The 27,445-nt window shown below is 61.3% G+C and overlaps 1 protein-coding gene across 1 annotated transcript; it reads right to left on the bottom strand.

Annotated features, from left to right (window-relative positions):
- LOC119109036 (syndecan) lies at nt 1-27,090 on the bottom strand. Its single transcript, XM_037232575.1, has 5 exons — nt 26,861-27,090; nt 24,851-25,127; nt 8,176-8,351; nt 5,726-5,939; nt 1-1,197 (listed from the first exon to the last, which is right to left on the bottom strand). The coding sequence occupies exons 1-5, from the start codon at nt 26,927-26,929 to the stop codon at nt 1,028-1,030; spliced, it is 906 nt and encodes a 301-aa protein (XP_037088470.1). The 5' UTR covers nt 26,930-27,090; the 3' UTR covers nt 1-1,027.
- Between the last annotated feature and the right edge of the window lie 355 nt (nt 27,091-27,445).

The following is a 27,445-nucleotide window of genomic DNA, read 5'->3' as shown; positions in this document are numbered from 1 at the left end:
TAATTAATGAATCTTTATTTGCCATCAGTTCTGTAGAAACAGTGTATTATAGCTAGGGTTGATGACAGTGAATTCGGCTAGCAGTGCAAGGCGACGACCAACCATACATCAACAGTCACCGCACTTCCTATGTTAACAGAGCGCGGGCATCCAGTCGTTGTACTAACGTGTAAAACCCTGCCTCCGAAAAATCATACAACCTAGGGAAGAAGCGTTACAAGTCATAATCTCCCGTCTCTCGACGTAAGCACTACGCGATGATTACAGCGAATAATCTCTCAGAACACTTTGGCCGCCAGAGCTCATCAGTCCGCTCAAAAATCGGCGCCAGGACGCGCGGGCAATGCGGTGCAGGGCTACACAGCGTGGTGGCGAGCACGGCCATCCCGTATGGCACAGTGGTGCGAGCGTCGGTCGGTTCGCGCAGCCCGTCCCGTCTCTGAACACGCCCTGCTTGTGACCCTCGGCCGGACACCGCCGGCCCAGCGCTGCCGTCCCGGCAGGGCTCCCATCACCGCGGCCTGGCGGCTCCTCACGCCCGAGCGCGCCCGTCTCGCCTATTTCAACACACACAGCGCCGGGTCTGACGGCTAAAATAGGAACGAGAGCGTGCTCGGACACCACTAGCGACGCGCAGCGGATTGCTGCGCAAGTAGTATCGCAGGTGGCGCTGCATGTCAGCGACGCAGCGAACCACGCAACGGGCAGTCGTCGGCGTTCAACACCGAAACATGTGAATGGTCATGGCGGGTAGATAAAAGCAGTTAGCTGCATGGAATCCTCCGTACGTGCCTCTACAAAATAATCTTCCCGGCCCGATATTTCGTCACCCAATTACGTACAAAATACATTTGGGTGGTCCAGACACGAACTGCGTCTCGCGTCAGTGGCTTGTCCTGACTGAGCGCACCCTCACAGCGGCGGCCGACCGACCGTGGGCCGGCGCAGCCGTCACACTCCTCATCTCACGCACTCCTTTACTCCCACACAGACAACAGTGGAACACAGCGATCGCGCGCGCACGCCCCTACGCATAGAACTCCTTGTTGTAGTTTTTGGAGTAGGTGTTGCCGGTGAGTGAGCGTTTGGGCTCGTCCAGCGGGTACGAGCCCTCGTCCTTCTTCCGCATCCGGTAGACGATGAGCATGACGAGCAGAATGGCGCAGAGCAGACCGACCACGGCGCCTCCCACCACGGCTGTAACGAGACGACGCTTGTCAGTCGGCAGCGGACCAGGGCGGGGCAAGGCGGGGACCGCGGCGACCAGGCGCAGATCCCGGCGAGTTCTCCCTGCGGAAGGGGTCACGGAGGCACGGCTCTCACGACACAGAGCACTGCGGGCGCGGGCCGAGGCGGCACTGCCGGGGGCCGCGACCCCGCCACCGTCAGCGGCGGCGTCAGCGTCCTGCCGCCATCACCGCCTCCCTGCCGCGGTCGGGGCGGGCGGGCGGCAGGGTGCCGTGCCGCAGTACTGCTCGGCTGGACCCTGCCCGGCTCGGCTCGGCTTGCCCCGCGCGGCCTGGCCAACGGCCACAGCCGCCAGGGCAGCTGGGTGGCTGCGCTGCTCCCGGCCGGCAGCGTCAGCACCGGTGCCGACGGCCAGCCCTGACCGCGCACGGTTGCTCGGGGACACCGTCCCTCTGAGGCGCCGGACAGGGGGGGGGGGGGGCACTCCTCGGCACGCGACCCATGGCTCCCGACGCCGCCTTGCACGCTTCGTTTCACAGTGCTACCGAAACAGAGGGCTCCTCGGCCGCGTAATGCACTGGTGGTGCGCGACGAGCCCCGGGTACGGGGACGACGGCTGGGAATGAGCGACTACGGCTGGAGTCCAGTCGCGCGGGGCTGCCCCAAGCCAAAGCCGCGTCAGGGCAGAGAAACGCATCCTGTCCAGCGCCTGCCAACGTTCCGTTCAAGAATGGGTGGCGCACATTACTTACATTCTTCATGAAGGTAGAGTCACACATCCTTCGAATGTTCATGCAATCAGATCAAGACTATGACGACAAGGCTTGGATTGCCCAATGTCTCGGGGCGATGGGTTTCACATAGCCGACAAAGCTCGTCTTAAAGCCAGAGAAGTCGTGCAATGGTAACAGGATAGACTTACACCGACTATAGTCCATAGCATCACGCCACCTGTCCAAATGTACTTAGGAGAGCTGCCACTTTTGCGCCCGCCGACCAGAAGAGCGCAGACAAACAAAGACCGCCTATCTTTCAACGGGCGTTGCTTGCAGAGTTGTACAGTTGCAGAGCAGCAGGACTGTAGAGTTTCGCTGAACCCACAGAATTCAACGCTCACCAAATATCATTTTCGATACCCAAAACCTGCTATATTTGTTTGTTTACTGGAAGCCAGGCTGATCAATTTTTCAGCACGAAAATACTGCACTACGTAATACGCACGTTTTAACAAAAAAAAAAAACCGGCCACATCGCCAACTACTGAGCAAATGCGGACCACCAACTATCGTGCAATCACTGCTCTTAGTGGTACTTCATGGATAGAATCCTTGTCTTACTCTACAAATATAATGTTATAGTGGCACATAGAACAGCCAAATATTGCACAGCAAGAACAGCAATAAACAATGAAACAATCCATCCAAAACAATACACAGAACGTTATGGCACATACAATGGCTACAGGCAGCGGAACAAAACAAGTGCCGCTGACGAAAAACGACAAATCCGAGTTGGCCATAATGACGGGCATTTGGACAAGATTCAAAACAGAGCGCAACAAATGGCCAAATGAGTCGTCACATCAGCCAAATGAGCTTTAAAATCATAACAGCCGTGATGCCTTCAAATGGTCGAACGACTACCAGACATCTTATCCTCACTACGCTACAGAGACGCTTGCTTGCTTGCAGAGATACTATGCTTGCTTGCGCGCCGATGCAATGCTGCTCCTGGCTTCCATGTGCCATTACTGTGGCTTAATTTCTTTGCAACCACAAGGAAATCCCTTCTAGGCGCACTTAAGGTGCGCCAGCCAGGCAAGACTTAAAGCTCGCCACGCATCAGCCGGCTACGTGGGGTTCCGCTAAATCCACAAGAATAATCAATTTACGGTGACATGACTGCCATTCCAGCGAGTATCCAACTTTGGGCTTTTCTTTACTTCATTTTGGTCGAGGCGCTTCGTTTCATGTGGGCCATTCCGCACTTTTGTGTGTCAATAGGAGATGCTTTCTCTTGGCAATGTTTCAATATCCGGCCACCTGGCTGGAAAGATGTCGATGTTTCACGATATCACGCCCCGACTTGGGGTTCACTGCCAGTTATCCATCCCCTTGCTCAAAATCGGCCGGCCAGCACTGAGTCGGGCGGCGGACGAACCCCCATCGAAGTACCTCAGGTTGGACAAATGGACGGCGCGGGTCACATGCCTGGACTCGGGGTCAAAGGGCAACGGATTAGCGTGCGGAGGCCGCGACAGCCGGGACTCTGGTAGCATTAATTTGTATTTACGTCCTGGACACCCTACTGATGAATTTTGGAACGCTGTCTCTTCGGGCCTCCGATACACCCGCGATCACAAAGGAACGGTTCGAAGGAAATGCCAAAATAGTTCTCAAATGACGCCGGCTGTGATGCCATGTAAGAGCTTATCGTCGTTTCCCACAACTGATTACGTGCTTCCGTACGCATCTTCTTCATGTTCCAGGAAACATTTGGAAGCTATGATTCATATCTTGGAACGTATCATTGTGTCCATATGGTGAGCTTGCCGATGCCACATCTTTCTGCCGGCGTGAATGCATCACGCACATGCTTGTCGGTAAGTGTACTTTTCTGATTCAGGCTTAAGTTTAAGATACACGATATTTTAATGATTCGGATTAACCCTGCATCGTACGCTGGGTTGTCTGAAGCCCATGAGACAACGGCAGTGCCTCATCCACTTGTGCATAGGCATAATTGTTAGCGCATTAGAGCGCGGCCAAGCCATGTATGACCAGCGTGATGTTGGTCTGACTTCAGCAGAACCTATTCCGACTCCGACTCGCGAGCCATGGGACTGATTCCAATTTAACCAAACGGTGGAGCGCAGCTCTGAGTTGATTCCGATTTCGTCCCAGGCAGATACAGTTCCAGCATGCAACTGGTTCCACTGGCAGCGGCTTGGGAGATCGCACGTTGTATGGACTTCATAACAGCCGGACAGAACATTTATTTTGATGGTAATACAGTTCTCTGTGCCTGTGGTGAGATGTGAATACAATGTCAGGCTATGCAAACATCATCCGGATGCTTACTTGAGTTGTCTCGCCGGTGGTCCGGTTCACTCAAGTCCGACTATGTCAACTTCAAAGTGATCGATTCCATCCTGACTCGAGAACTGCCAATTCCGGGACGGATTCCGACTCCAACCGGAGTCAAGCACAAGTCCGATTCCGGCAATAGTGTGACAAGCAGTAATACAAAGCGTTTCTGGAAGGGGGACCTCAGAAACGAGACAGGCCTGGCATGTATACACAGTCATGTTCCAGGCTCATTTCCTGGCCTTGCTCCATGACTGAACACTAAATACGCCTTCGCGACGAGAACCATATGTTGTCCGCCTCGTTCCGAGAACCTCGGAAACAAATTTACCAAGAAAGCATTCACACCGATGCAGGACGACACGTTGCACGAGGACAACTTTTGACTCACAAGTTGCCGTGAGCGCCCTCAATTTCCCAAGTCGGGACCAGAGCTGCCTCGCCAGAAGCAGCCGGCGGAGACCAGGGCGCCAGGGCCCGCCGCCTGACGGCCGAGTTTCCGGCGGCCATGCTGGGCGCACCCCAGTCGCCAGTGCCGGCGCCGGCGGCCACCGGTGCAGCCAGCCGGCAGTCGTCCGGATGAGATGCGCGCCGCCGCGCTGAGCGGCGATTACCAGCCGAGCCGGGGGCGGGGGGCGGCAGGCGGGGGGGGGGGGGGGCGGCAGGCGGCCGGTGGCCGTCCCCCGGCACGGTATGCGCCGGCGCCGCTCCCGCCGACCACAACACTACACTCAACTGGCACGTGGGCCACAACAATGCCCGGACACCGCCAGTTCGTGGAACGTGGAGAGCAGGCGAAGCGGTCGCCGTGGCGATGGGTGCACAGCAACCACATGACAACCCAGACAGCCCAGAAACACGACCGCACCACCGGTGTGAGCCTACGCCTGTGCGGCGCGCGCGCCTGACCGCCAGCCGGCCGGCCCCGGCGCCGCCGCCCAGGCGTGCGGACTGCCGTGTCCCGTCGCCCTCCCCCTGAGGGCAGCCCGGGGGCCGCACCGGTCCCGACGCCGCCGTCCAGGCGTGCGTCCCGGCACCAGCGGACCGCCGTGTCCCGTCGCCCTCCCGAGGGCAGCCCGGGGGCCGCACCGGTCCCGACGCCGAAGTGGGCCACCGCGCGCGAGGCGCGGCGGAGCTGGGAGGACCGACACCAGCGCTCCCCCGGCCGTCGACGTGGCCCGGTCCCTTCGACCGCCCATTCCAGAGCACTCCCAGCGGACAAGCTCGACACCTGTCTGCGACTCGGGACCACATTACGGACCAAATAAAACAACAAAAACGGCGCACGTCACTCAAAACCAGCCACGTGCGTTCAACCTTGTACACACCGCACAAGAGCGAGCCCCACGCACCACTCGGCGCACGTCCACGGAGAGCCACCGGGCCGGCACGCCGACAGAACGGGCCGCCGCCCCGAACGGCGGCTCCCACCCGGTCCCGCAGCCGCTCACCTGCCAGGATGCCGGGCTGCGCGAAGAAGGAGGTGTGCCGGTCCACAGCCTTGGCGCCCATGCCGTCCAGGCTGCCAGACGCCGGCCGGCCGTGCACGGTATCGTCCTCGATGGCGTTGTCGACGTAGGCCGTCAGCGTGACGTCCGGCGGGATGGTGATGCCGTTGTCGTGCTCCTCCATGTAGTCGAGGAACGTGTCGTCCGGCGCCGGCGTCTGCGGGGCAGGGGCGGGGTCAGCCGAGGCCCGGTGTGCAGGGTTAGGGATGACGGCAGAACGTGTCATGGCGACATCGAAAACGTGAAACAACTGGCCGGATGTCGGCCGGAAAGGCACGCCATTCACGTCCCAGGGAATACAATCGTCAACTCATGAACGGCCTTACCCGCATGATTCGCTCGACCATTACACGACGGCAACCACCGCGATTTATTACAATGACCGTGACGACGTGCACAGCGAGGAGCTCGACACAGCCAACAGCAGCGGCGAGCCAGCGCCGCAATCAGCGGGCAGTGCCATCCAATTCAGGCCACGCTCGTACCCCACGCCCCACCCACGCGATCTGAACGCCGGCTGCGGCCCCCGCCCACGGCTGCGCCGGCCGCAGCTGCGTCCGCTGGCCGGGCGTAGGCGACCTCGGTGGCCGCTCCGTCCCGGACCGCCGCCCGAGGCGGCAGGTCGGTCATCGGGTGTCGGCCACGGCCACAGGCACGGCACTGAGGCGTGACGGTCGGCGACGGGGACGGCCTGCCCCCCCCCCACCCCCCCCCCCCCTCCACCCTCCCCCCGGACCGCCGCCCGAGGCGGCAGGTCGGTCGTCAGACTCGGCCACGGCCACGGGCACGGCACTGAGGCGTGACGGTCGGCGACGGGGACGGCCTGCCCCCCCCCCCCCCCCCTCCACCCTCCCCCCGGACCGCCGCCCGAGGCGGCAGGTCGGTCGTCAGACTCGGCCACGGCCACGGGCACGGCACTGAGGCGTGACGATCGGCGACGGGGACAGCCTGCCCCCCTCCACCCAGACCACTGCCCGAGGCGGCAGGTCGGTCACTGGACGTCAGCCACGGCCACATGCACGGTACCGAGGTGTGACGGCCGGCGGCGGCGGGTACGGCTCCAGGGAGGAGTGACCTCATGACCTCGGGTCAACACGCGACGCCCATCCCAAGCGCCGCGATGCGCGATGCAGGACTAAGTTGGGACATGCTATAGTTCATTTCTGTCAGCACGATCAGCCGCTGACAAATGACGACGGCTTGCCGGACTCTACGACTGGACATGTACGGCGCCAAAACGGCTTGGTGATTAGTTTTGAGCGCCTGTGCAGCTCTGTATATCGTCAGCGACGACAAAGTACCGACAGCGGTATGACTGATCGCTCCGCCAGCTATCTCGTTATCAACAGAGCCAGGGCGGCTGCAGCCCTTTTGAGCCAGCCTGTCGAGGGCGCGCCACCGGCCCCGTGGTGACTAACAGACGGATCAGCTATCAGACAATCCACTCCACTCCTAGATTAGTCAGCTTCCCGCGGGATACGGCCGGAGGACGGCCTTCGTCAGCCTCAGATAACGACTTCCCACTGGTGAAGTGCTTTGACTTTACATGCGCAGCCACGAATGGTTGGACGGCAATAGATCGCTGTGCCGCGCTGCCAGCACGCCCCACTGCCAGGTGTCGCAGCTTTAACAAGGATCCCGCAGCTCTGAAGCTGGGCGAACCTGGGCGGCAATTGGGACGCTCATCCACACCGACTCCGCATCAGCGTCCGATGGGAAAACAGACCAGGGCCCGGCCCGACACGCGAGCCGGCTTCGTTAAAGCCGACACTCGGGACCAGCTCACAGAATGAATGGCCCCATAAACCGGCCAGAATCTCGGGAAAACGGGCCGGCGCTGGACGGGACACGGGGGCGGGTCGGAGAGACCCCGAAGCCCCGGACAGGACACGGGCGGGTCGGATAGACCCCCAAGGCCCCGGATAGGACACGGGCGGGTATCAGGCCGGGTCGGAGGGACCCCGAGGCCCCGTACAGGACACGGGCGGGTCGGATAGACCCCCGAGGCCCCGGAGAGGACACGGGCGGGTATCAGGCCGGGTCGGATAGACCCCCGAAGCCTCGGACAGGACACGGGCGGGTACCAGGCCGGGTCGGAGGGACCCCGAGGCCCCGAACAGGACACGGGCGGGTCGGATAGACCCCCGAGGCCCCGGACAGGACACAAGAGCGGGCCGGAGAGACCACGAGGCCCCGGACAGGACACGAGGGCGGGTCGGAGAGAGCCCCAGGCTCAGCCCGATTCACGCCCCGGCAGCATAGCACACCCGCGCCGCTCAAACCCCCGCCGCGGATCAACGTAATCCCTTGCCCGCGCTGCGGCCGCTGTCTGCCAGCGAGTACTCGCTCACGCTCACACACGCGCCTCGCTTCGGGGGCCGAGCCGCACTGACCTGCGCCGGCGGCCGCACCTCCGAGCCGAAAACGGGCTCCTGCTTGCGGCGAGGCACCGTCTCCTCCGTGGGCCGCGCGGCCGGCGGCAGCGCGTGCACCACACCAACATTGTGCACCCGGTCCTCGTGGTGCACCGGGTCCTCGTGCACGTGGTCCGGATGCTTGGACGAGTCACCTGCGGAAGGACACGAACGCTCGGTTACGAACAGAGCGCGGACACCGCTGGTGGCCATGTTTGACACGTAATTCCTGTTCACCAAGTTCACGGAAGACCGGTACACGGCGCGGCAGAGTCTGGGCGTGTATTCGCAGCGAGCCGGACGACAAAGACTTTACGTGACGTCACGTGGAGCATTTGCCGGACGCGCAGAATCTTTTTCAGCGACTAGATCGGAATGGTACAGAAGTGGCGCAATACATTCTACGACAAAGAGGTTAATTTACGTGCCCAGGACCGACCACGAGAGAAAACAATGCGTTTCATGCGTCGCAAGGAGCATAATTTAAAGTTCCCACTCTCATGAGCAGTACGTACCTGTAAACGAAAATATTGTCTTTGAATACGCATTTATTGTCACGACAGTTAAGGAGACGTAAGTAGAAAACGAATCGCCTGCGAGAACGCCCGGCAAAATTTTTTCGTGACGTCACATATAATTGACATCACGTAGAATAGCACATTCTTGGTGCGCTCCGAATACGCTCCAAGACCGTGGTTTCTGAGTGAACACGAGGCAGCACGGTGGTGGTTGGAATCACGAGGAAGAATATCCCATGTTCGGGCACTTCGTGCGAGTTCCCGTCGATTGCCGTGGGCATAACAGACGCCACACGACACAAAACGACTGCGATTAATTTCTGCAGCTCCCGAACAATTTCCGGTTTCATCGACGCAAGCACGCGACGAACACATCAGCGCCATGAAGCGAGATCGTCAAGAACGGCTGCCGTCAACAGCGAGCCGCGCACGCGTCCGGCCGTGGCCGTTATTTGCCGGTGGCGGCGGTCCTGTGCCGCCGGCGCGGGGCTCGGCCGCCTCTCCGCCGTCGTCCGGCGGCCCAGCAACACCGGCGCTGGACGGCGGTCACGCGCCCGACAGCTGGCCTTCGCCGCACATTGCCTGCACCGCCCGTAACGACGCATTCTCGGCGGCAAATCGGTGTCGGATGGCCACGGCAGCTCGACGATGACCGGCTCAGGCGCGGTGGCGGTGCGTCGCGCTGGGCACGGACGCTGCACGCGCTGCACGGCGCGTGGCCCTGTAGCGCGTGACTAGCGCGGCGCGGCGCCGAGGTGATTGGGGTCGGCCGCTGGGGACGCGCCAGAGCGGGCGAGCGGCGAGGTGGATGGAAGATCGCCCAGAGGCTCAGCCACGCCCCACGGATTAGGCACCACGGCAGCGACCACCACAGGCGCACCGTTCCGCCTGAAGTTGCTAATAGGCCACCACGCTAATTCCTCAAAAAAAAGAAAGAGGTGAGTTCAGGTCTTAAAGGCATTTTGGACAGCACGGGGTTTCTGGTGCGTCTGACGCCACATCGTAACGAGGCAATTGGTCTTGTTTCGCAGAAGTGAACAGGCCACGCGTAGCAGCCACCTGGATACAAAAATGTGAACGATGATTTCCCCATCTTACCACATTCTTTGGCGAAACAGGTGAACGGACTTTCGGAGCACGTTAAGTTCTTACACCACACGTAGATACAGCCATAACCCAGCTTGATAACCTAGTTATCTGGCTTTTCTATTCCAGACACGAGCAGGCCAGGACCTGGAACGCATCAGCTGATTGCACCACCGAATCACCGAATGACGTCACTAACCGGCAGGTACGAGGACTTTACAACCCCACATGGCTGTGAACTCGAATCTACTGGAGCATCCGCTACCAAAAGGTGGCGGCATTTACGGGCCACGTAAGACTTATATGACTTCACGCCATGAGACATAATGCACCTGGCAATGAGAGGGTTTATAAAACTCCCAAAATGAGACAGCGCCAGCACGCTCCGACCATATTATTTCGGGAAGGGCACCTGAGCCCGAGCGAGCCATATGTGGCGGATCTGGTACGAAATTTGGAACTAAGTCGGACGAAGCCGATTGGCGGCAGGCCAACGTTTGGAGTGGCGAGTTACAGGTAAAGAACAATTCGCGTGAGGCTTTGCATTAAAGCTATTCTGTGCTATAAGCCGGAGATGCGCGCGCAAAACGAGAAAGACAACACCTGGGAAAATCAGAAAAAAGACGAACAGAGCCACGTGTACTGCGGAACCCTCGCGCTGAATCCACTTCAGCACAAAATACTACCGGCTGGGTGTCCCCGAAGCATCTATGCAGCGACCTCCCGTATGGACACTAAAGCTGAGTTGCGATGTAGCCAGAGCAGTGTCTGTGGGGCCTGGACACCCCAGTGCCAGTGAGGACATCACAACACGGCCGAGTTGGCGTCCGTGCGCCACACGGGTCACCTGTGCGCCACACGTCACCCGGTGACCGTGCGCAACAGGTTACTGGGTGCGGCGGCAGGCTGAACCATGATGGTGTCCGCGTGGAGGGTCAAAAAACCGTTGCGTCGCATACCAGCCAGCACGCGCCGGGGGTGAGTCAGTACGCGGCAGTACGGCGCGCGATGTCACGTACGACCGTGCCGAAGGTGCCGGGGTGCCGGCGGCAAGCTGCCTCGGCGAGAGCTGCCGCTGGAGCTGACCTGGCGGGGAGCGGCCCGCCTGGCAGCGTGGGGCGCGGCCCGCCTGTTCCCCCCCCCCCCCCCCCCCCCCTCCACCCCAAGACCGCCCGACAGTGCAGGCGGGAGAAGAATTGACAGCAACAGCCGAGGAACACGCCGTGTGTCGGCGCTGAGGGGACGATCGGCGGCCAACAGCGGAAACACGGCTTCAGCCCGTGTCCAGGCTGGCGGGCGACGAGTGCGCGCAGAAACCAACCCGGCGCAACAGTGCCTCGGAGCAACGCGCAACCAAGGGCGCAAGAACTCACCCCCTCTCCAAGAGCTCGCTCTGCAGAGCACGTCAGAGTTCACACGTCAGCAGTGATGGGTCGCTCAGATGGAGCGCGCCCAGCTCCGAACGCGCACATCCTCGGTTCGAGAAAAACAAACGCCGACTTTCCTTCGTCATATACAACAATGTGGACCGTGAGTAGCTCTGTCAGCGACCCATCCCGTGTTTAGCGCGTCTGGCCGCTCCTCCTCTCCAGCCGCCCTGCAGATCCCCGCTGCGCCACTGAAGCCGTCAGTAGCCGCCCCACCTCAGCACTCGGTGCGGGCGTCACTCCTCGGCCTACGCCTCGGCGCCTTCCCACGTCGCGGCCGCCGACACGCCCCAGACGGCCGTCAGCGCCGGCGCCCGATCGCACTGAGCGCCCGCTGTGACATGCTCGACATGGCGGCGTCACAGTGCCGTCGGTGCCAGGCGCCGTTTACCGCCGCGCGCCGGCGCCCGCTGACACGCGGAATGCGCCGCTTCTGCCGCGTTTATTACCCGGTCGGTGTCGGCTGGACGGCAGGTGACGTCACGGCCGCTCCGGAGGCCGTGACCGCGGCGGGTCGACATCTGAGGCGCCGGCGCCGCGCGACAAGACCGCCGTCACGGGTTACGAGCGGCCGCGCCGCGCCGGCGGGTGCTTCAAAGGGCTGCCGTCGCGGCCGCAGGGCGTCGGGAGGGGAGGGGGCAGGCGGCCGGCCCCCGCGGGGCACGCCGCGGGCGGCACGCCGTCGCGGCCGTCGGCCGGCCGGACAGTAGCGGCCAGCCGCGTCAACAGACGACAGGCGGGGGCCGCAGAACGAAAATACGGACGTTGGCCGAGCGGCGGGCCGGCGAGCTGGACAGGGGCGGTAGTCACCGGCACGGCGTCCGCTGCAGCGCTCAGCCCACATCAGGAGACGGCCTATCTCCGGTGCAATGCCTCGTTCGTTACCCGAGACACCGGCATGGCTTCTCCCACTCGCACTGCACCCGTCAGACAAGGCTGGTGAGCCGGCTGTCATGCTGCGTGCCTCATCAGAGGCCCGCCGGCATTAGGACGCGAAGGCGAACACTCCTCACACCTGGGAGCGGCATTACCACTTGGCAGGTGGTTTCCCTCCTTCCACTCCCCCAAACAATGACAGCGTGGCAAATGGAAAAGTACACACTCAGCTATTAGCACATCGGACGGCTGGACGCGTTCTGTCAGTTGAGTGGCGAAACCAGCCGGCGGGTTTCTCCACGAAGGACGGCGAGCATACCGACCTGCTCTGCTTTGAGAGCAGGCTGCTGTTGCTCGGCTTCGCGAAGCAACGAACGGCGAGCTGTTCGCCGACAACAACGCGGAACAGCCCCCGAGGAAGTAGTGAATACCTTCCGGATGACAAAGTATGATTCGCACCAAGCACCAGCAAATATACATCTGACTAGAAAGATGCACGTCTCCAACGATGGTATGAACAGGGGCCAATCGTCCTACAAATCATGTCTTATACATCGGCCAGGACCATCAGCATCAAACCTTCCCCGCCAGCTGTGCCAAAGGTCAAAGGTCAAAGAGACACCAGGCGGCCGGGACCCAAATCGAAGCGTTCGATCGCGGGTAGCTTGACCTCTTGAGCCACTTGCATGATTTATAAGCATTCCGTGTTCACCCGTCTTGTCGCATTCATCCAATCAATTGCTGTGGCCCATTTCAAAATGCACCATTATCGGTCACGCAAACTTGTGACACTTCCATCGACGGCGCAAGCTCGCACCAACTTGCTAGTCAGAAAGCATATCCGTGCTCGCGGCCCGTTGGCGTTTCATTCATTCGACACTAGCAATCGAGAGAATCACCAAAGCCGAAATAGCCTGAGCAGCGCTTCACTCACCTACCGCCTCCTGCGGATCCCAACACGTCGCTCTATCCGACGGACACCTGCCCCCAATACGTCAGAACAATTCCCTTGATCCTAAGCCCGCCAAACCGCACAAACAGTTCGGACATGAAAAACCGGATCACCTCGAGAATGACATCCGGCAGACCGGCCCTGGCATCTCCGGCTCAGGCGACACGGCTGCACCGTCCCCATGCCACCTGAACGCCACTCAGCCACATCAACGTGACCAGAGCGCCGCTCCATCTCATCCAAGGACCAGACGGCGGCTCCATCGTCTCTCTGCGACTCCCGCCGCCACATGCGGTCGGCGCCGCCGCGACGGCCGCCCGCCGGTCAGGTGGATCGGCTCGCGGCCGGCCGACTGCGCCGGGCGGCCGGCCGGGTCCGAACGGCCCCCGCTCAGAACACCGCTGCACGGCCGGGCCGGGGCCACAAATCGTGAGGGCGGCCCCGTCAGCGCGACCCGCGACCCGCCCGGGCCGGCGGCGGCCGCGGCGGCTGCGCGGCGCTCGAGCCCAGCCTCGCCCGCCCATTGGCTGCCGTTGGGTACCGGCCGCTGCGTCCTCGCCGTCCGTCCGTCTCCGATCGGGCCGGCAGCGCGCGACCGGCGCCGGCACACGGACAAAACGCGTCCGTGGCGGGCGGTCGGCCGGCCGCCCCCACCCGCGCGGCAAAAACGTCCCGTAATGGCCGGCCCGGTAATGGCGGCCGCCGTGCGCGGCGACAGACGAGCCGCACCGTAATCGCCGGTAATGGCCGACCGAGCAGCCGTCCGCCGGCGGGGAGCGAAACGTCACAGCGGCGGGAGGCGAATGTGCCGGCCCGCCCGCCGACGCCGGTCGCGGCGAACCGCTGCTAACCTCACCGCTAGCTTCACTGGCGCACGTCAGCGGTGTCGAGTACGCCGGTAAGTCGCCAATCTGACGAGAGCGGCGACGATGATCCCCCGCTCACCTGATCCAGCCATTGGCACACAGCGCGTGGCCAAATGACTCCCCAGATGATGAAAGGACGGGGAATGCAGCAAGGCTTCATTTTCTGGAGACTGAAATCGCGACTGCACAGTGCTCAACGACAAAAGTGTCCCAAAACAAAACGCCAGCGAGCCTCTGCCTCACGTACACCCGTCACGCTCAATCAAAGCGTTATCGCGCTTTTTGCAACGCCGCCTGCATTTTTCAGGATTACGGCGATTGTCTCGGCCGCCAGCTGACACCGGCGACATCTGAAAGCGCAGCACCGCTGATACAATCGCCGCGCGGCGCCCATTGCCGTCGTGGGCCATGACGAGGCTCTCGATCAGCGACATCCAGCCGGCACGAGGGGGCCCAGGCGCCGCCCACGGAGCCGGCGCCGGGAGGGGAGGGGGGGGGGGCGGTCCGGACCTAATGCACATCCGGCGAACGTGCACAGGTGGCGGCGGCCTGCACGGTGCACCGAGCACACAGTGTCCCGCTCCGACCGGCTAGCGTCGGGGAGTCCCATGAGCGAGGACTGAGCAGTGTTCCATGCCCCGGCTCGCATCTCACGGCTGGCCTGGCCACGCGGTCTCAGTCGAGTGATAGGGGTCGGGGACCTGTGCTCGCTGCACACACCCACAATATCGGGGTCAGGGGACCTGTGCTCGCTGCACAACCCATCGATCTCAACCGAGAGTGATCGGGGCCAGGGACCTGTGTTCGGTGCAAACCCCAACCGACCTCAGTCAACTGATAGGGGTCAGGGGACCTGTGCTCGGTGCACACCCTCACCGATCTCAACCCAGAGTGATCGGGGTCAGGGGACCTGTGCTCGGTACGTACCCCCACCGGTCGGCGTCGCCGTGTGGGCGGAGGGCGCCGGACAACCGGCTTAGGTCCACAGGACGCGGCTGAGTTTCCACGGAGAGCGGCCGAGCGCCAAGGAAAGTGACTGGGTTCCACAGGATGTGACTGAGTCCCATCAGACGTGACTAAGTTACGCTGAGAGAGGCTGAATGAGCAGCGAGCGGCCTGCCCGTAGTACAGAGCCTTCTTTCCTCAGCCCTTCCACCCTTCCACCCTTCAACCCTTCAACTCTTCGTCAACCCTTCGCCCGGAACGATCCTTTTGACGAACCAAGTCAAACGCAAGCGCCCTTTGCCTCTCAGTTCACCCCACTCCTGGTAAGGTCCGTTCTTCATCACCAGCCCGTAGATCACGCCCCAGCCTTCTCAAGAATCCCAGCCGGCCCACCGTCGCCAGGTTGGCTGCCGTTAGCACCGCAGCGCTGCGCCCGGACGCCCCGGAGGGGCCCGTCGCAGCACTCGGAGAAACCTTCGCTGCGACGCCACAGCCACATCACAGCGGGGTGCTGAACTGGTGACGTCACTCACGCATGTGGCACGCTCCTAGGAAGAAGGCGCTACACTGTGACTTCGCCACCTCCAGGCGACCTTCCGCGTGACGTCACAGGCGTCTGGTGTGACGTCACGCCGGCGCTCGCAGCGCGGGGCGCCGGCGCTCCATATGCATGAGGGCAGGCGGCGTCAGCCTTGGCGTGCGCCCGGCTAGAAAGTGGCCGCCGCCGTGGTGGCCGCCGCCGCCGCCGCCGGCCGGTCAGCTGATGTTCAGTGCCAAGGCCGGCCGCGACCGATGCCATATCGGGCAGCCGGACGCCCAGGCCGCGGCCGACCGCTCCGCCGCAGCTGAGGTGGGCACGGGGGCCGCGTCGGCGGCGGCGGCGGCGACGCGCACACCAGGCGCTGCTCCCGGGAATCGGACGGGCGTGCTCGTCGCGCGCGGTCGCGCGGCCCACTCCGCCGAACCGGCGGCGTCTGTCATCCGCGCCCCAGGGGCCCGATTCGCCGAACGGCGGCGGCCACCACTGGGCCAACAACATCGACCGGGCGCGCATAACAGCTCCGCTCCTTCGCAGAGGCGATCGAGCGCCGAGGCGGGCGAGGCGACACAGAGGCGCGCCTGGTGACGGCGACAGGCACCGGCGCTCTGCCGACAGGCGCATGCAGCCAGACGCTCGGCCGATGACCGACACCCCGACATGCGGGTCGGGCGACCGGCACCCACCGGCCCAGTCCCGCGCGGCACCTCGACGCCCGCCCTCCACGGCGCTCAGTCGACCGGCGCACGCAGCCAGACGCTCGGTCGGTGACCGACGCCCCGACACGCAGGTCGGGCTGACGACACCGGCACCAACCGGCCCAGTCCCGCACGGCACTTCGACGCCCGCCCTCCGCGGCGCTCTGTTCGCAGGAGGGCGGCCGTGAATGGCTGGCCAGCGCACTGCCAAGAGTTGTGCGCAGAAGCCGGGCGCGGGGAGCCGCCTGGCTGGACCGTGACAGAGCAACGTAAATTAGCTCCAAACCGAAAAACACGCGGTCTGAGGGAAACTAAACATAATAAGCATTCCCGGTGACGATCACCAGTGGCTAACACCACTTGTGGTGCAGACTTTCCAATTTGGCATGCACAGAGGAGGAATTGCCTAGTTTACAAAGGTGAAGACCAGGCAACACTTACGATGTTTCGCGTCCGCTTGAGTCCACATAGCGAAGTCAAGAACTGTCCGTCGGCCACGTGAAAGATGAATCATATTCCATCTAATAGGATTTTCGAAACTTCTCATCAATTCCCGCGCACTACTTCCACCGGCATGGATCAGTTTCGTCACAAACACACAAGAATATGCAAAGCGAGTGGCAGACCAGCAGAACAAGATGGGAGGGGGGGGGGGGGGGCGAGAGGGTAGGTTAAAAAGGACAAGCAGACACATACAGAGATAGTGTAATTGCCCTGAGCCATACAGCTTGGGAGGCTTAAGGGAACCGGGCATCATCACACAGGCTTAGTGCACAAGTAGCCGCGAAAGTCTTGTGTATAACCATCAAAGACAACTGCTGCACTCCTTGTGACCTGACAAGGCGAAACCCATATTTTGTTCACAGCTACCCGTCATCCATGGGCATTCGACGTGAGCGTGTGCGAAAGTACTCCTGCTTCCGTCATCCATGGGCATTCGACGAGAGCGTATACGGAAGTACTCCTGTCTCCGTCATCCATGGGCATTCGACGTGAGCGTGTACGGAGATACTCCTGCCTCCGTCATCCATGGGCATTCGACGTGAGCGTGTACGGAAATACCACTGCCTGAAAAAACTATCTCAGCTGGACTGCCATGGGCCGGTGGATTAACGATATAAACCACAAATAACGATCTGAATTGGTGCGCAGAAATAAATCATGTCACGCTCTCCACTCATTAAATTCTTCACCAACCTAGGCCATTGATGCAACTGAAATAAGCCACTGATCATACCCGTGCGTTCATCTTGAAACAGGTGCCGGCATTCATAAAGCTTTAAGGCCTGGACACGACACAAATCAGGCGACAAGTCACGGCAACCCAGGGGCCGCTTGCTGCAAATGGAGCAGCGTGGTGACTGCATGCACCATCTCGGACCTATGGCCTTGACACATCTGCTGGGTGCATTTATGGCTTTATGAAGCACCCTGGCAGCAGTGCAGCGAGGGGCTGCCGGCTGGCAACTGCCGACTTAAACCCTCAGAGCATCGTGGGAAACCTTGCTAACAGGCTGACTTACAACTACGCGCCGGGTCTCGAGGATCGGTTATTCGGACGTTCCAATGACATCCGAGCCCACCGGGTGGTGAGTCAGCGCAGCGGAGTAAGCGACGAGCGATGAATGAACGCGACTGGCAGCCACTATCTCCATCCAACCGGATCTAAACATGCGATTCATTCCCGGTTGATTTCTCATTAACTCGGAGAAGCCGGACGACACGCTCGCCACCCCAGGTGCTGCCACCCGATCGCCTGGGTTTCACAGCCGACTTTCTCTCCGTTGCCCAGATGGCTCCAGAGGAGCGGCCGCGCGCTGCGCGGACGGTTACGAGTCGGGCGTCAGAAAGTGTTCCACGAAGCGGTCGTGTTTACGCGGCTCGGGGGCGCCGCCGGACCCCTGCCGTTCTGTTTGCACGACCACCGCGCTTACAGCGTCCAGGGGCCGGCACCTGGCCTCGCCCGACGGGAGGAGAGGTGTCAGGCGCGCGGAGAGGGGGGGGGGGGGGGGGCACATGTTGGGCATATCGCCAGAAGCCAGCGACTGCATTCACTACACATGATGTGATGTGTGGTGAAGTCGGGGACAGGCGCGCTCTGTGGTCTGTTTGAAGCGCAGCCATCGATCACTTCGATTGCATCGCGAAACCGAAGGCGAAAATATGTTCACGGAAATTCTAAATCGCCGTCTTCCGGCTATCAAACCGTCGCTCTTTAACGGACTACGCCTAACGCCCCACAAGTTCGTCGCCGGCGCCTTTGTCTGTGGTCGACTGATCAACATCCACCGAGCGCAATCGACGAGGCAAAGTCCAGCACCTCTATCAGTGATAGCCGTCTGGCGCATCGTCCTTGGACGGGCCCGGACGGCACGGCGCCGCGCCGGGACCGGTGCAATCGGGCGGCAGCGGCACAGGCCGCCGGCTCCACCGGCCGGCCAACGCGCCCGCCCGTCTCCCGTCCAGCGGCGTGCCGCGGCTGGCGCGCACCTGGTACTCGTCCGCCAGCGCCGGCGCCGGCTCCTGCGCCAGCCGTCACTCAGCGTCAGCGGCGGTCGGCCGAGGCCCGAGCCGGCCGCGCCGGCAGCGACGGCATGACCGACGACGGCGCCACGCCACGCTTTCCTCGGTGCTCGACTTAATGTCGTCTGCGTTACTTTGGCAGCAAAGAGCGCCCAAACAGTTCTTCTTGGCGGGGGGTCTGTTCGCTGGGGGGGGGGGGGGAGGATCGAATGCGCAACGACCGAGAGCAGCATCAGCGCAACACGCAGTCAGGTGCAAGAGCATCTTGAACACGCACTTCAGCAGCTTCTCCATCCCGCGAGGTTTACCTAAGACGCAATAAAAGACGCAAGCCAAAGAGGACTGAACGCCACCGTCTGGCGACGCCCTCCAAAGCTGACGCGTCCGTGGTTTTCACAGAGCATCGGCGCGGCGATTCCGCCGTACCTACAAAGCGGGCGACGGCGGTGCGCTCGAGGCGGCGAATACTGCGCCAGCCGCACAACCAGCCGCATGTCGAGGGCGCACTGTGTCTATACGGCGGCCTGGCCAGGAGCAGGGTCCGGAGCCGAGCCAGGGAACGGCAGCGGCCGGTGCAACGGTCCACTCTCCTCGACGGTCCACACAGACGCAGAACGGTGCGGAACACGAGCAATGCGACGATTTGCATGCATTTGCCGCGGTTAGCTTTCGAGCCAGTTCCCAGCGCCAGAGAACAGATATTCCCATGGAAGGGCTGAGCTATGACACTGCTAATTTCACAACAAATGGGCCGTTGTTTTCTCACACGGCTGGTGAAAATGACAACGGCTGGTGACAACCACACATGACTGCGGCCTGATGACTCGGCCACATCCACAAGCGCACAGTAACTCATACGCCTCCTCTATCGACCTTCTCTCCACTCTCGGGCCTCGCATACACACGTCAAGCGCTCCTCTTCATCCGACGCCTGTCGAACAGCGGGGCGTGTCAGGGTGTTCGCACCCTCCCTCGCCACGCGCTGAGCGTCCCGCGTTCAGGGCAGCCGTCCAAAGCGCTGTCAGCCCAGCTGCGTCACGACCCGCCCTACCTCCCATTCCGGCACGAGGCCCTCCGCACGCCGGGCACCGCCAGCGCGCCGCCGCTCGGCCACGCCGCCATCCAGCCGGCCGCATTCCGCGAGGCCCCCCGGGCCGAGGTTCGGGACCATGTACGGCTCGAAAACGGCCCGGCCTAACGCCCCGCGGCGGCTCGCGTGAGGACACGGGCAAGGGGCGCAGCACGACGCCCCCGCGTACGACGGACGGCCAAATTGCGTCACGAGGCCACGTCAGTGGCACGAGCCGGGGGCATCTGGTCGGTGTCGGCGTATCACGCCGTAGCCGGTATCCAGCCGTACCACGTGCCGGAATGCACATGAGGCTTTCAGTCTTATCAGAAACGGCGGTGGCCTGTGCTGAGCGCGTGAGTTGAATCGCAGACCGGGGCGCGGGGGGGGGGGCGGGTAGTCGTTTGAGAGCGACTACGAGTGACGCTTTTCCACGGCCATAATCTGAAGCCATCCATTCATTTGACGTAAACCCACGCTCATTTTCTCAGAAAGCTCCAACACACGCACACGCACAACTGGCGAATGTTCCCAGCGTCCGACCCATACAGCGTTCGCGGTCTTGCAGGCCGGCCGATCATTTCACAATTGGCAGCCTTGTGCAGCCAGTGCACGGCTAACGAGGGAGCCGGCTGGCTGCGTCTGCAGACACGTCACGGCGCCGGCAGAGGGCGCATCCCTCGCCGCCGCACGGCAGCCTTGCACCCCGTGCCGTGGATGACGCCGTCCCGTCACGGCCGGAGAGGAGCCGACCGACCGCAGCTGGCCGGGTGTGAGCTCGGCGCTCGACGGTCCCGCTCGAGCCCACCGACCGCAGCTGGCCAGGTGTGAGCTCGGCGCTCGACGGTCCCGGCCGAGCCGACCGACCGCAGCTGGCCGGGTGTGAGCTCGGCGCTCGACGGTCCCGCTCGAGCCGACCGACCGCAGCTGGCCGGGTGTGAGCTCGGCGCTCGACGGTCCCGCTCGAGCCGACCGACCGCAGCTGGCCGGGTGTGAGCTCGGCGCTCGACGGTCCCGGTCGAGCCGACCGACCGCGGCTGGCCAGGTGTGAGCTTGGCGCTCGGCGGTCCCGCTCGAGCCCACCGACCGCAGCTGGCCGGGTGTGAGCTCGGCGCTCGACGGTCCCGCTCGAGCCGACCGACCGCAGCTGGCCGGGTGTGAGCTCGGCGCTCGACGGTCCCGCTCGAGCCGACCGACCGCAGCTGGCCGGGTGTGAGCTCGGCGCTCGACGGTCCCGGTCGAGCCGACCGACCGCAGCTGGCCGGGTGAGCTCGGCGCTCGACGGTCCCGGTCGAGCCGACTGACCGCAGCTGGCGGGGTGTGAAATCGGCGTTGGACGGTCCCGGTTGAGCTGCGGCGCGATTCGACGTCACACACGGGATGCCCGGATGGTAGCCCGGTCTGACTGTACAGGGCCATTGCTGAACAAAGCGGACTCTGCACGGCGGGAATCATTCCTGGCTGGGACGAAGGCAGCCACCGGCAGTCGCCGGTGGGACGCCGACGTCACACCACGCGCCATTGACTAGCCCGGTACCTGCGGCCGGCGACACCGACAGCCGGTCACGGACCGCTTCAATGGAAAAGCGCGCACGTGCCCGTTCAACTCCGCGTGCGACGCGTGGCTGTCCTGCGGCCCGGCGCGGGGGGGGGGGCGGTGCCGGTCGCGGGCAGGCCGCCGGGCCGCCAGACGGGCGGCTCTCTTATCGGTCCGATAACGGAGCGGGCGGCCCCCATGAGCGGCGGTCGATTGGAGCTACATCGCGCACTGCGTCACCCAGAGCCCTCCCCTCCCCCTCACCTTAGCCCCACCGGTCCCGAAGCCGCGCACTGTGTGTCGAACCACTCCACGCCGAGAACTTGCGCGCTCGCGTCAGAGCGGACAGTAGCTGCCAAATGCACCCGACGAACCCAGAGCGTTACTGACGCACGATGGACTTCGGAGTGCGAGGATGTAAGACAGCCTGCTCGATGCCACTTGATGAATCAACAGCTCTAGGCAGGGTTCGGCGACGACTATCACAACAGTGAGAACAGTCGCCTGCTCTGAGCACCGTCGTCACAGCGCCTAATCCTCCCTCCTCCACGTGACATATCGGAGGGCTCGGCTAGCGGCGCGGTGTGGCACCAGCGCCGTGATCAGGGTTCGCTGAAGTAACAGACCGTGACTGTCAGCGGCGCCGCGGCCACAGCTCGCCGCCACAAGCTCTGGCCGCACCACGCCCTCAGAGCAGGATGAGAGGAGCGGCCGACACCGACCGAGCTCCGTCTGTGCCCAGCTCGCGCCCACCTCCGTGCCGACCAGACAAAGAACCGAGCTCCTCACGGCCGGAAGCACATCGAACTCGACTAGCACCAGCAGAGGCTGTCCGTTCGACCAGCGAGGCCACCAGCGCCCGACGCACCATCAACAGGCAGCGGTCTGTGAGTCACGCCACAGATGGTCAGCGGATCATGCCATGGGCGGCCGCCGCCGGGCCACACCAGACGGCCAGTGATTGCACCATAGACGATCAGCGGGTCACGCCGTGAACGGTCAGCGGGTCACGTCATGGACGTCCCTCGTCAGCCCACTGTCAGCCGGCAGTCGGATGCCGGGCGGGTCGGACGGCTTCGTCCGCAGCCGGCGCCGCGGCACCCCAATGCCGTCTAAGCGGTGAGCTGGCGTAGAAAATCCATAGCGTGACCCGTTGCCGATCCGTGGCGTGATCCGCTAGTCATCCGTGGCGTGACCAGCTGGCTCCGTGGCGTGACTCGCTGGCCGTCCGGCTCCAAGACCACCCCCGCATCGACACCGACGGACCTCCGCCTTCGAAACGGACCAGCGCCAGCGGCGACGGCCGAGCGGCGCCGGAGCACCCAGTACGCGCGGCGAAAACGCCCCGATTGTCGTTAATAATCGACCGAAACGGCCAACAAACGGCTGCACGCCTATAACATAAAGACAACCTTGCAGCTCCGGGAAAGTCTCAGATCCGCCGTCGCGTGCCTTCCCTGTCAGACGGACAGAGAAGGTACGGCGGCACAGGGGCCCCACCACGACGCCGTGCTTCCCGCGAGCTGTGGGCGGCCCCAGGCGGCTGCATTGGGTCACGATGGCACGGTTGCCTCACTGCTGGCACGCAGGGCCCGTGGCAAACAAAACCATACGCATCCGATGCTAACCCGATCGGCGGCGGTCGGTTCAAAGAGCCGCACGCCGTCGCGGCCGGAGCCGTCCGCACGTGCGGGGCACTCTGAGTATTCGGGCGCATTACCGAGCCGCGGTCGCTGATCTGGACTCTGAGCGGTCCGGTCATGCTGACACAGGGCGGCGGGCGAGGTCGCAGCCCGCCGGCCGCGCGCCCCCGTCCTCTGCTCGCTGGGCACAGCCCGCCCGCCGGCGGGAGCCCCCCCCCGAGTGACCCGGTCAGGGCGTGACCTCAGCGCGCGCGCCCGTCAGCGGACCGCCTCCGACGAGCGGCGGCCGGCGCCCGGACGTCGTGGGGAGCGGAGGCGGTCACCGGCCCGCCGGTCATGGGAACCGTGACGAGCGTCCGGCGCCGCCGCCGCCGCCGCCGGTGTGACACATAACGCCGTTGGCGGGCGGGCCGCCGCCGCCGCTGCTGCCTGACACCGTGCGCCGGCTCAGGTCACCCCGCGGGCACTGTAGGCTCTCGCGCCCCTCTGTCTCCAGCGCTCCCCCACTACCCCTATTCACTCCAACACCGCTCAGCCTGCCTGCTGACCAGTCACTCGCCTCCAACGCTTCACTCACGTCCGGCAACCCCGCCAACGGATGCCACTGAGTCTGTTCCCGCACGTCATATCCTTTTCCTTCGGCGGAACCAGGCGCCGCGGCAAAATACGAGACTGACTTCCACTGGAATGCGTTCAGGGATAGCCTTGCAGACGAATGCAGCACAAAACATGTCGGAGTGACTGCAGCCATCCAGACAGCTGCAACACAAGCTAATGACTCATTGGTTTGTGTCAAGCTCTTCCTAGATGAGCCAGCCTGTAAATGTCGGCATCCTCGGTCGAACACAACCGGCAGGTGTCCGTATCAACGTTATATGATCATTTTAAGCTGACTCTAAAATGTGCGCTACGTCGACTTCTCGGAGTGGCGCCTGCTGCCACTACAAACAAAAACTAGCACGGTTCACGCACAGCCGGTCCATCGACGCCGCTTGGACGTTCCCACCTAGACATGTCCTTCCGGTGATGTGGGCCTCCGGCCCCTACTGGGTCACGACAGCGAGGCAGCGTCATGGGCTACACCGCACCGACCCATCGATTCGCCGCTGGACGTGGGTGGCGCCGCCGGAACCCGCGGGACGCGCCCCCACCGCCGGTAAGCCCAGGCGCGGTCGTCCGACCCGTGACGTCACGGTCGCCCCAGCCCCCCCCCCCCCCTCGCGCAGCAGCGGGACTTCCACGAACGGATGTTCCGGGACGTGGGGGAGGGGAACGGGGAGTCGCGTCACGCGTACCGTGCGGGAGGAGGCAACGGCGCGAAAAACCCGAGCGTGGCTGCAATCGGAAGGCGTTGTTCTCGCCGTCGACTTCACGGCAATCAGCAACAACGATGAAGGAGAGGCACCGCTACGGTTTCAATAGAACGTCTGACGCGTCAGATGGCGAGCGGTGCAACCGCATCCTTCTGGTACCAGGAGTAAACTGTAGGGATGGGCAGTTGGGCATTTCCAGTTCGTCGGTTCCACAACATACGTCATAAATGGGATGTAGCAGGGAAGTTGCACAGCAAGATCGCATAACGGCGAAACTGGTGCAAAACTCCGAGCCACCCCCAGGTCCTATCGCTTCATCCTACGATGAGACCGCAAGCCTCCCAGCCTGCATACAGTCAAACCATTCTCGAATTGGGCCACACTCATGCACACCCAGCATCCGATCGACTCCCAGCCTCTTCCGCAGTACGCGGAACACAACAGGATGAGGAGCAATCACCGAGTGATTGGCACCTTCGGGTCCTGCGTGGGGCCCCAGGCTCTAATCCTGGTTCCGCAATGGCTCCTGGGCGCTTATATGGCCAATGTAATCGCTAGCGCCCAGAACACAGATTGCGCGGCAACGTGAGCCGCGTTCCCTTTACAAACAGAGCACAAGCAGGCCAGCACACAGCGCGGGCCAGACGCCGGCCGAGCACTCACCATCCGAGCCTAGGACTGTGTCGAAGAGGTCGCGGCTGCTCTCCTCGCCGTCATAGTAATCGTCGTCGAGGTGGTAGTCGTAGTCCTCGTAGGCGCCGTAGGCGTCCTCGTCCTCGTCGTCGGCGTACAGTCCGCTGCCGGACGCCTCGTGGTGGTCGGGCGCGGCGGCGCGGCTGGTGGCGGGCGCCGCCGTGACGTTGTGGAGGCCGAAGTGGCCGGCCAGCCCATAGCCCGAGCCTTCCGGCTCGAACATAAAGTCGTCGTCGTCGGGAGGTGCCTGCGGGCGGGCACACGGTCAGCCGACGCCTCCAGCAGCTGCAGTAGCTGGTGCAGCACGACAGTTGATGGGACAGAAGTTGTGGAAAAGATGTCACCCACATGCACTTGGCACATATTCATTGGTTCCAGTGATCCATAACAATAGGTCAGAGCCACAGTGAGCACACCACTTTACCTGTACCATAAACATGTGGAACATGGCTGTTGCTGCTTGCCAGAGGGTCAATCCAGGGCCCAGAAGCCATGCAAAACCATTGCATAGCATGCCAACAGTTATTTCACAATCCCAGATAAGCTATTTCAAATGTGGAATTCCATGGTACATTGCACAATTCACTGTGCAAAATGCTTCATGAAATGCATTTCTACCTCTTGTATGTTAAGTCCATTATGCATTCTTTATGAGCCATGGCAGATAGTTGATAATATTGTAGGCTGCAATGCCATCAACATGTTCTGTGCAAAATTGTCTCCCAGCAACCACAATGTAAAATAATATCAAAACTGGGACATATGTCATTTTGCCAGGGTAAATGTGGGACCACCACACATGTTTTAAAAACAATACAAATGCACTTCATTCAGTGCCTGAAATTCAGAACACAATGGTTTTTGGTCTGATGGCATTTGTCTCCACCAATGAATGCTGAAAGTAATGGCATATTTCCTTTTCAATTTGTATCACAAAAGGCTTGAGCTAATTGAATGGAAAAACTAATGCTGGGCCCAAATCTGATCATGTGTGAAAATTATATGTTATTCAAGAGCTGCTTCTTAAAAGAAGCTATGCATGCAGCATGTACTAGCTCTATCCCACCATCTTCTCACTATAAGAGACAGCTTTGGCAATTCACATTCTCTCTTCCCAACAGGAAATTCATATTCTCCCTTCCTAACAGCCAAATCACATCTAGCCAAATCTAAGCAAGATCAGGTTTGTCCAATTTACATGTCAAAATGAAGTCATGACTCACATGCCATAGCCATTGAAAGGTTACATGCTGGAATATTTTCACATAAATGTAACTATCTACTAATTACATCAATATAAACATCAAAGTAAAGGTTGTAAATCTACCTGAAACAATTTCATGCATATTATTGTGTGACCTATACAGTTCTAAACAATAAGTTTGCTGTTTCAGTGGGGAGCACAACTTGAAACACAGGCAAATAATGAGTTGTTAGTAACGGTTCTATGATACCTTATTGGAAATAATACAATTTGACATCTTTCTTTGCCAGCTTTTGCCTTTCCACTACATACAGACATCCTTTCCTTCACCGTGACAATTTGAATTTCATCATTTTTTTCATTTTTCCAACTTGCCTCAGAAGCATACACAAGCTTGCCACAAACCACAGCAATAGCCAACATGGACCCTACCCTGTATATGTGCTGGGAGCATCATTTCACATACAAATATTAGACTAGCACAGTATGCTAATGCATGAAAATAATCATTTCAACTTGTCCTACATTCATATTATACCTGCAACCCTCACCAATCATATTTGAAATGTGATGCCTGCCAGAAATCAAGACAACCTTCCAATCACTCCCATCTCAATCATTGACAAATATAGCAGGATCCTAGTCAGTCACCCAAACAAATATAGCTCCATTTTGCTCATATCCAGATGCAGTGCCCAGTAATAAAACAATGCATGCTTGGTAAGCTTCATTAATGACAAGGAAAGCAGCACCTGTAACCGAACGAAACCACTCACCTGTCCCAGGGCGAAAGCGGCGCAGCTGACCAACACCAGCACAGCTACAAAGCGGCGATTAGGGTTCATGATCGAAAAAATGCGTCCAACACCGGGCGATCACACTCAACAACTGAGCCGCGGTCCTACGATGCCGCTGTGTATCACATGCAGCCGCCTCGATTGCGTATCACTTCCCAGAAGCCGCAGACCCCAACACCAGCACCAAGCACGAGACAATGCAGGACGGATTGCCAGGCGCGAGGGAAGCTCGGGCTGATTTGGCAACTGTGAGACACTGCCAGATTTCCCTAGTTCTGAATGAAAAAGTCTCTAGTTTTATCATGGCATCCCCTTCAGCCGGACTTCGCCCACCCAGCGGTCCCCTACCAGTGGAGCCGTCAGTTAGGATATAAGTAACGGGGGCAGAGGAGGGGGAGTGGGGGGGGGGGGGCGAGACAAGCAGGGCAAGGAGCACTGGGCATGTCTCACTTGGCCTCACTAGTGCAGGCAGAGGGGCGCAGGGGGCAGTGCCCCCACCCCGCCCGTTAGGTTTCGAGAGGTCCCTCGGGCCCGTTGGAACCTGCGATTAAGGTTCCGAAGAGC

Source organism: Pollicipes pollicipes, unplaced genomic scaffold (genome assembly GCF_011947565.3).
Source record: "Pollicipes pollicipes isolate AB1234 unplaced genomic scaffold, Ppol_2.1 Scaffold_7228;HRSCAF=8575_pilon_pilon_pilon, whole genome shotgun sequence".
Lineage (NCBI taxonomy): Eukaryota > Metazoa > Arthropoda > Thecostraca > Pollicipedomorpha > Pollicipedidae > Pollicipes > Pollicipes pollicipes.
Note: the sequence above shows the minus strand (reverse complement) of the source record. Positions and strands in the feature narration are given on the sequence as shown.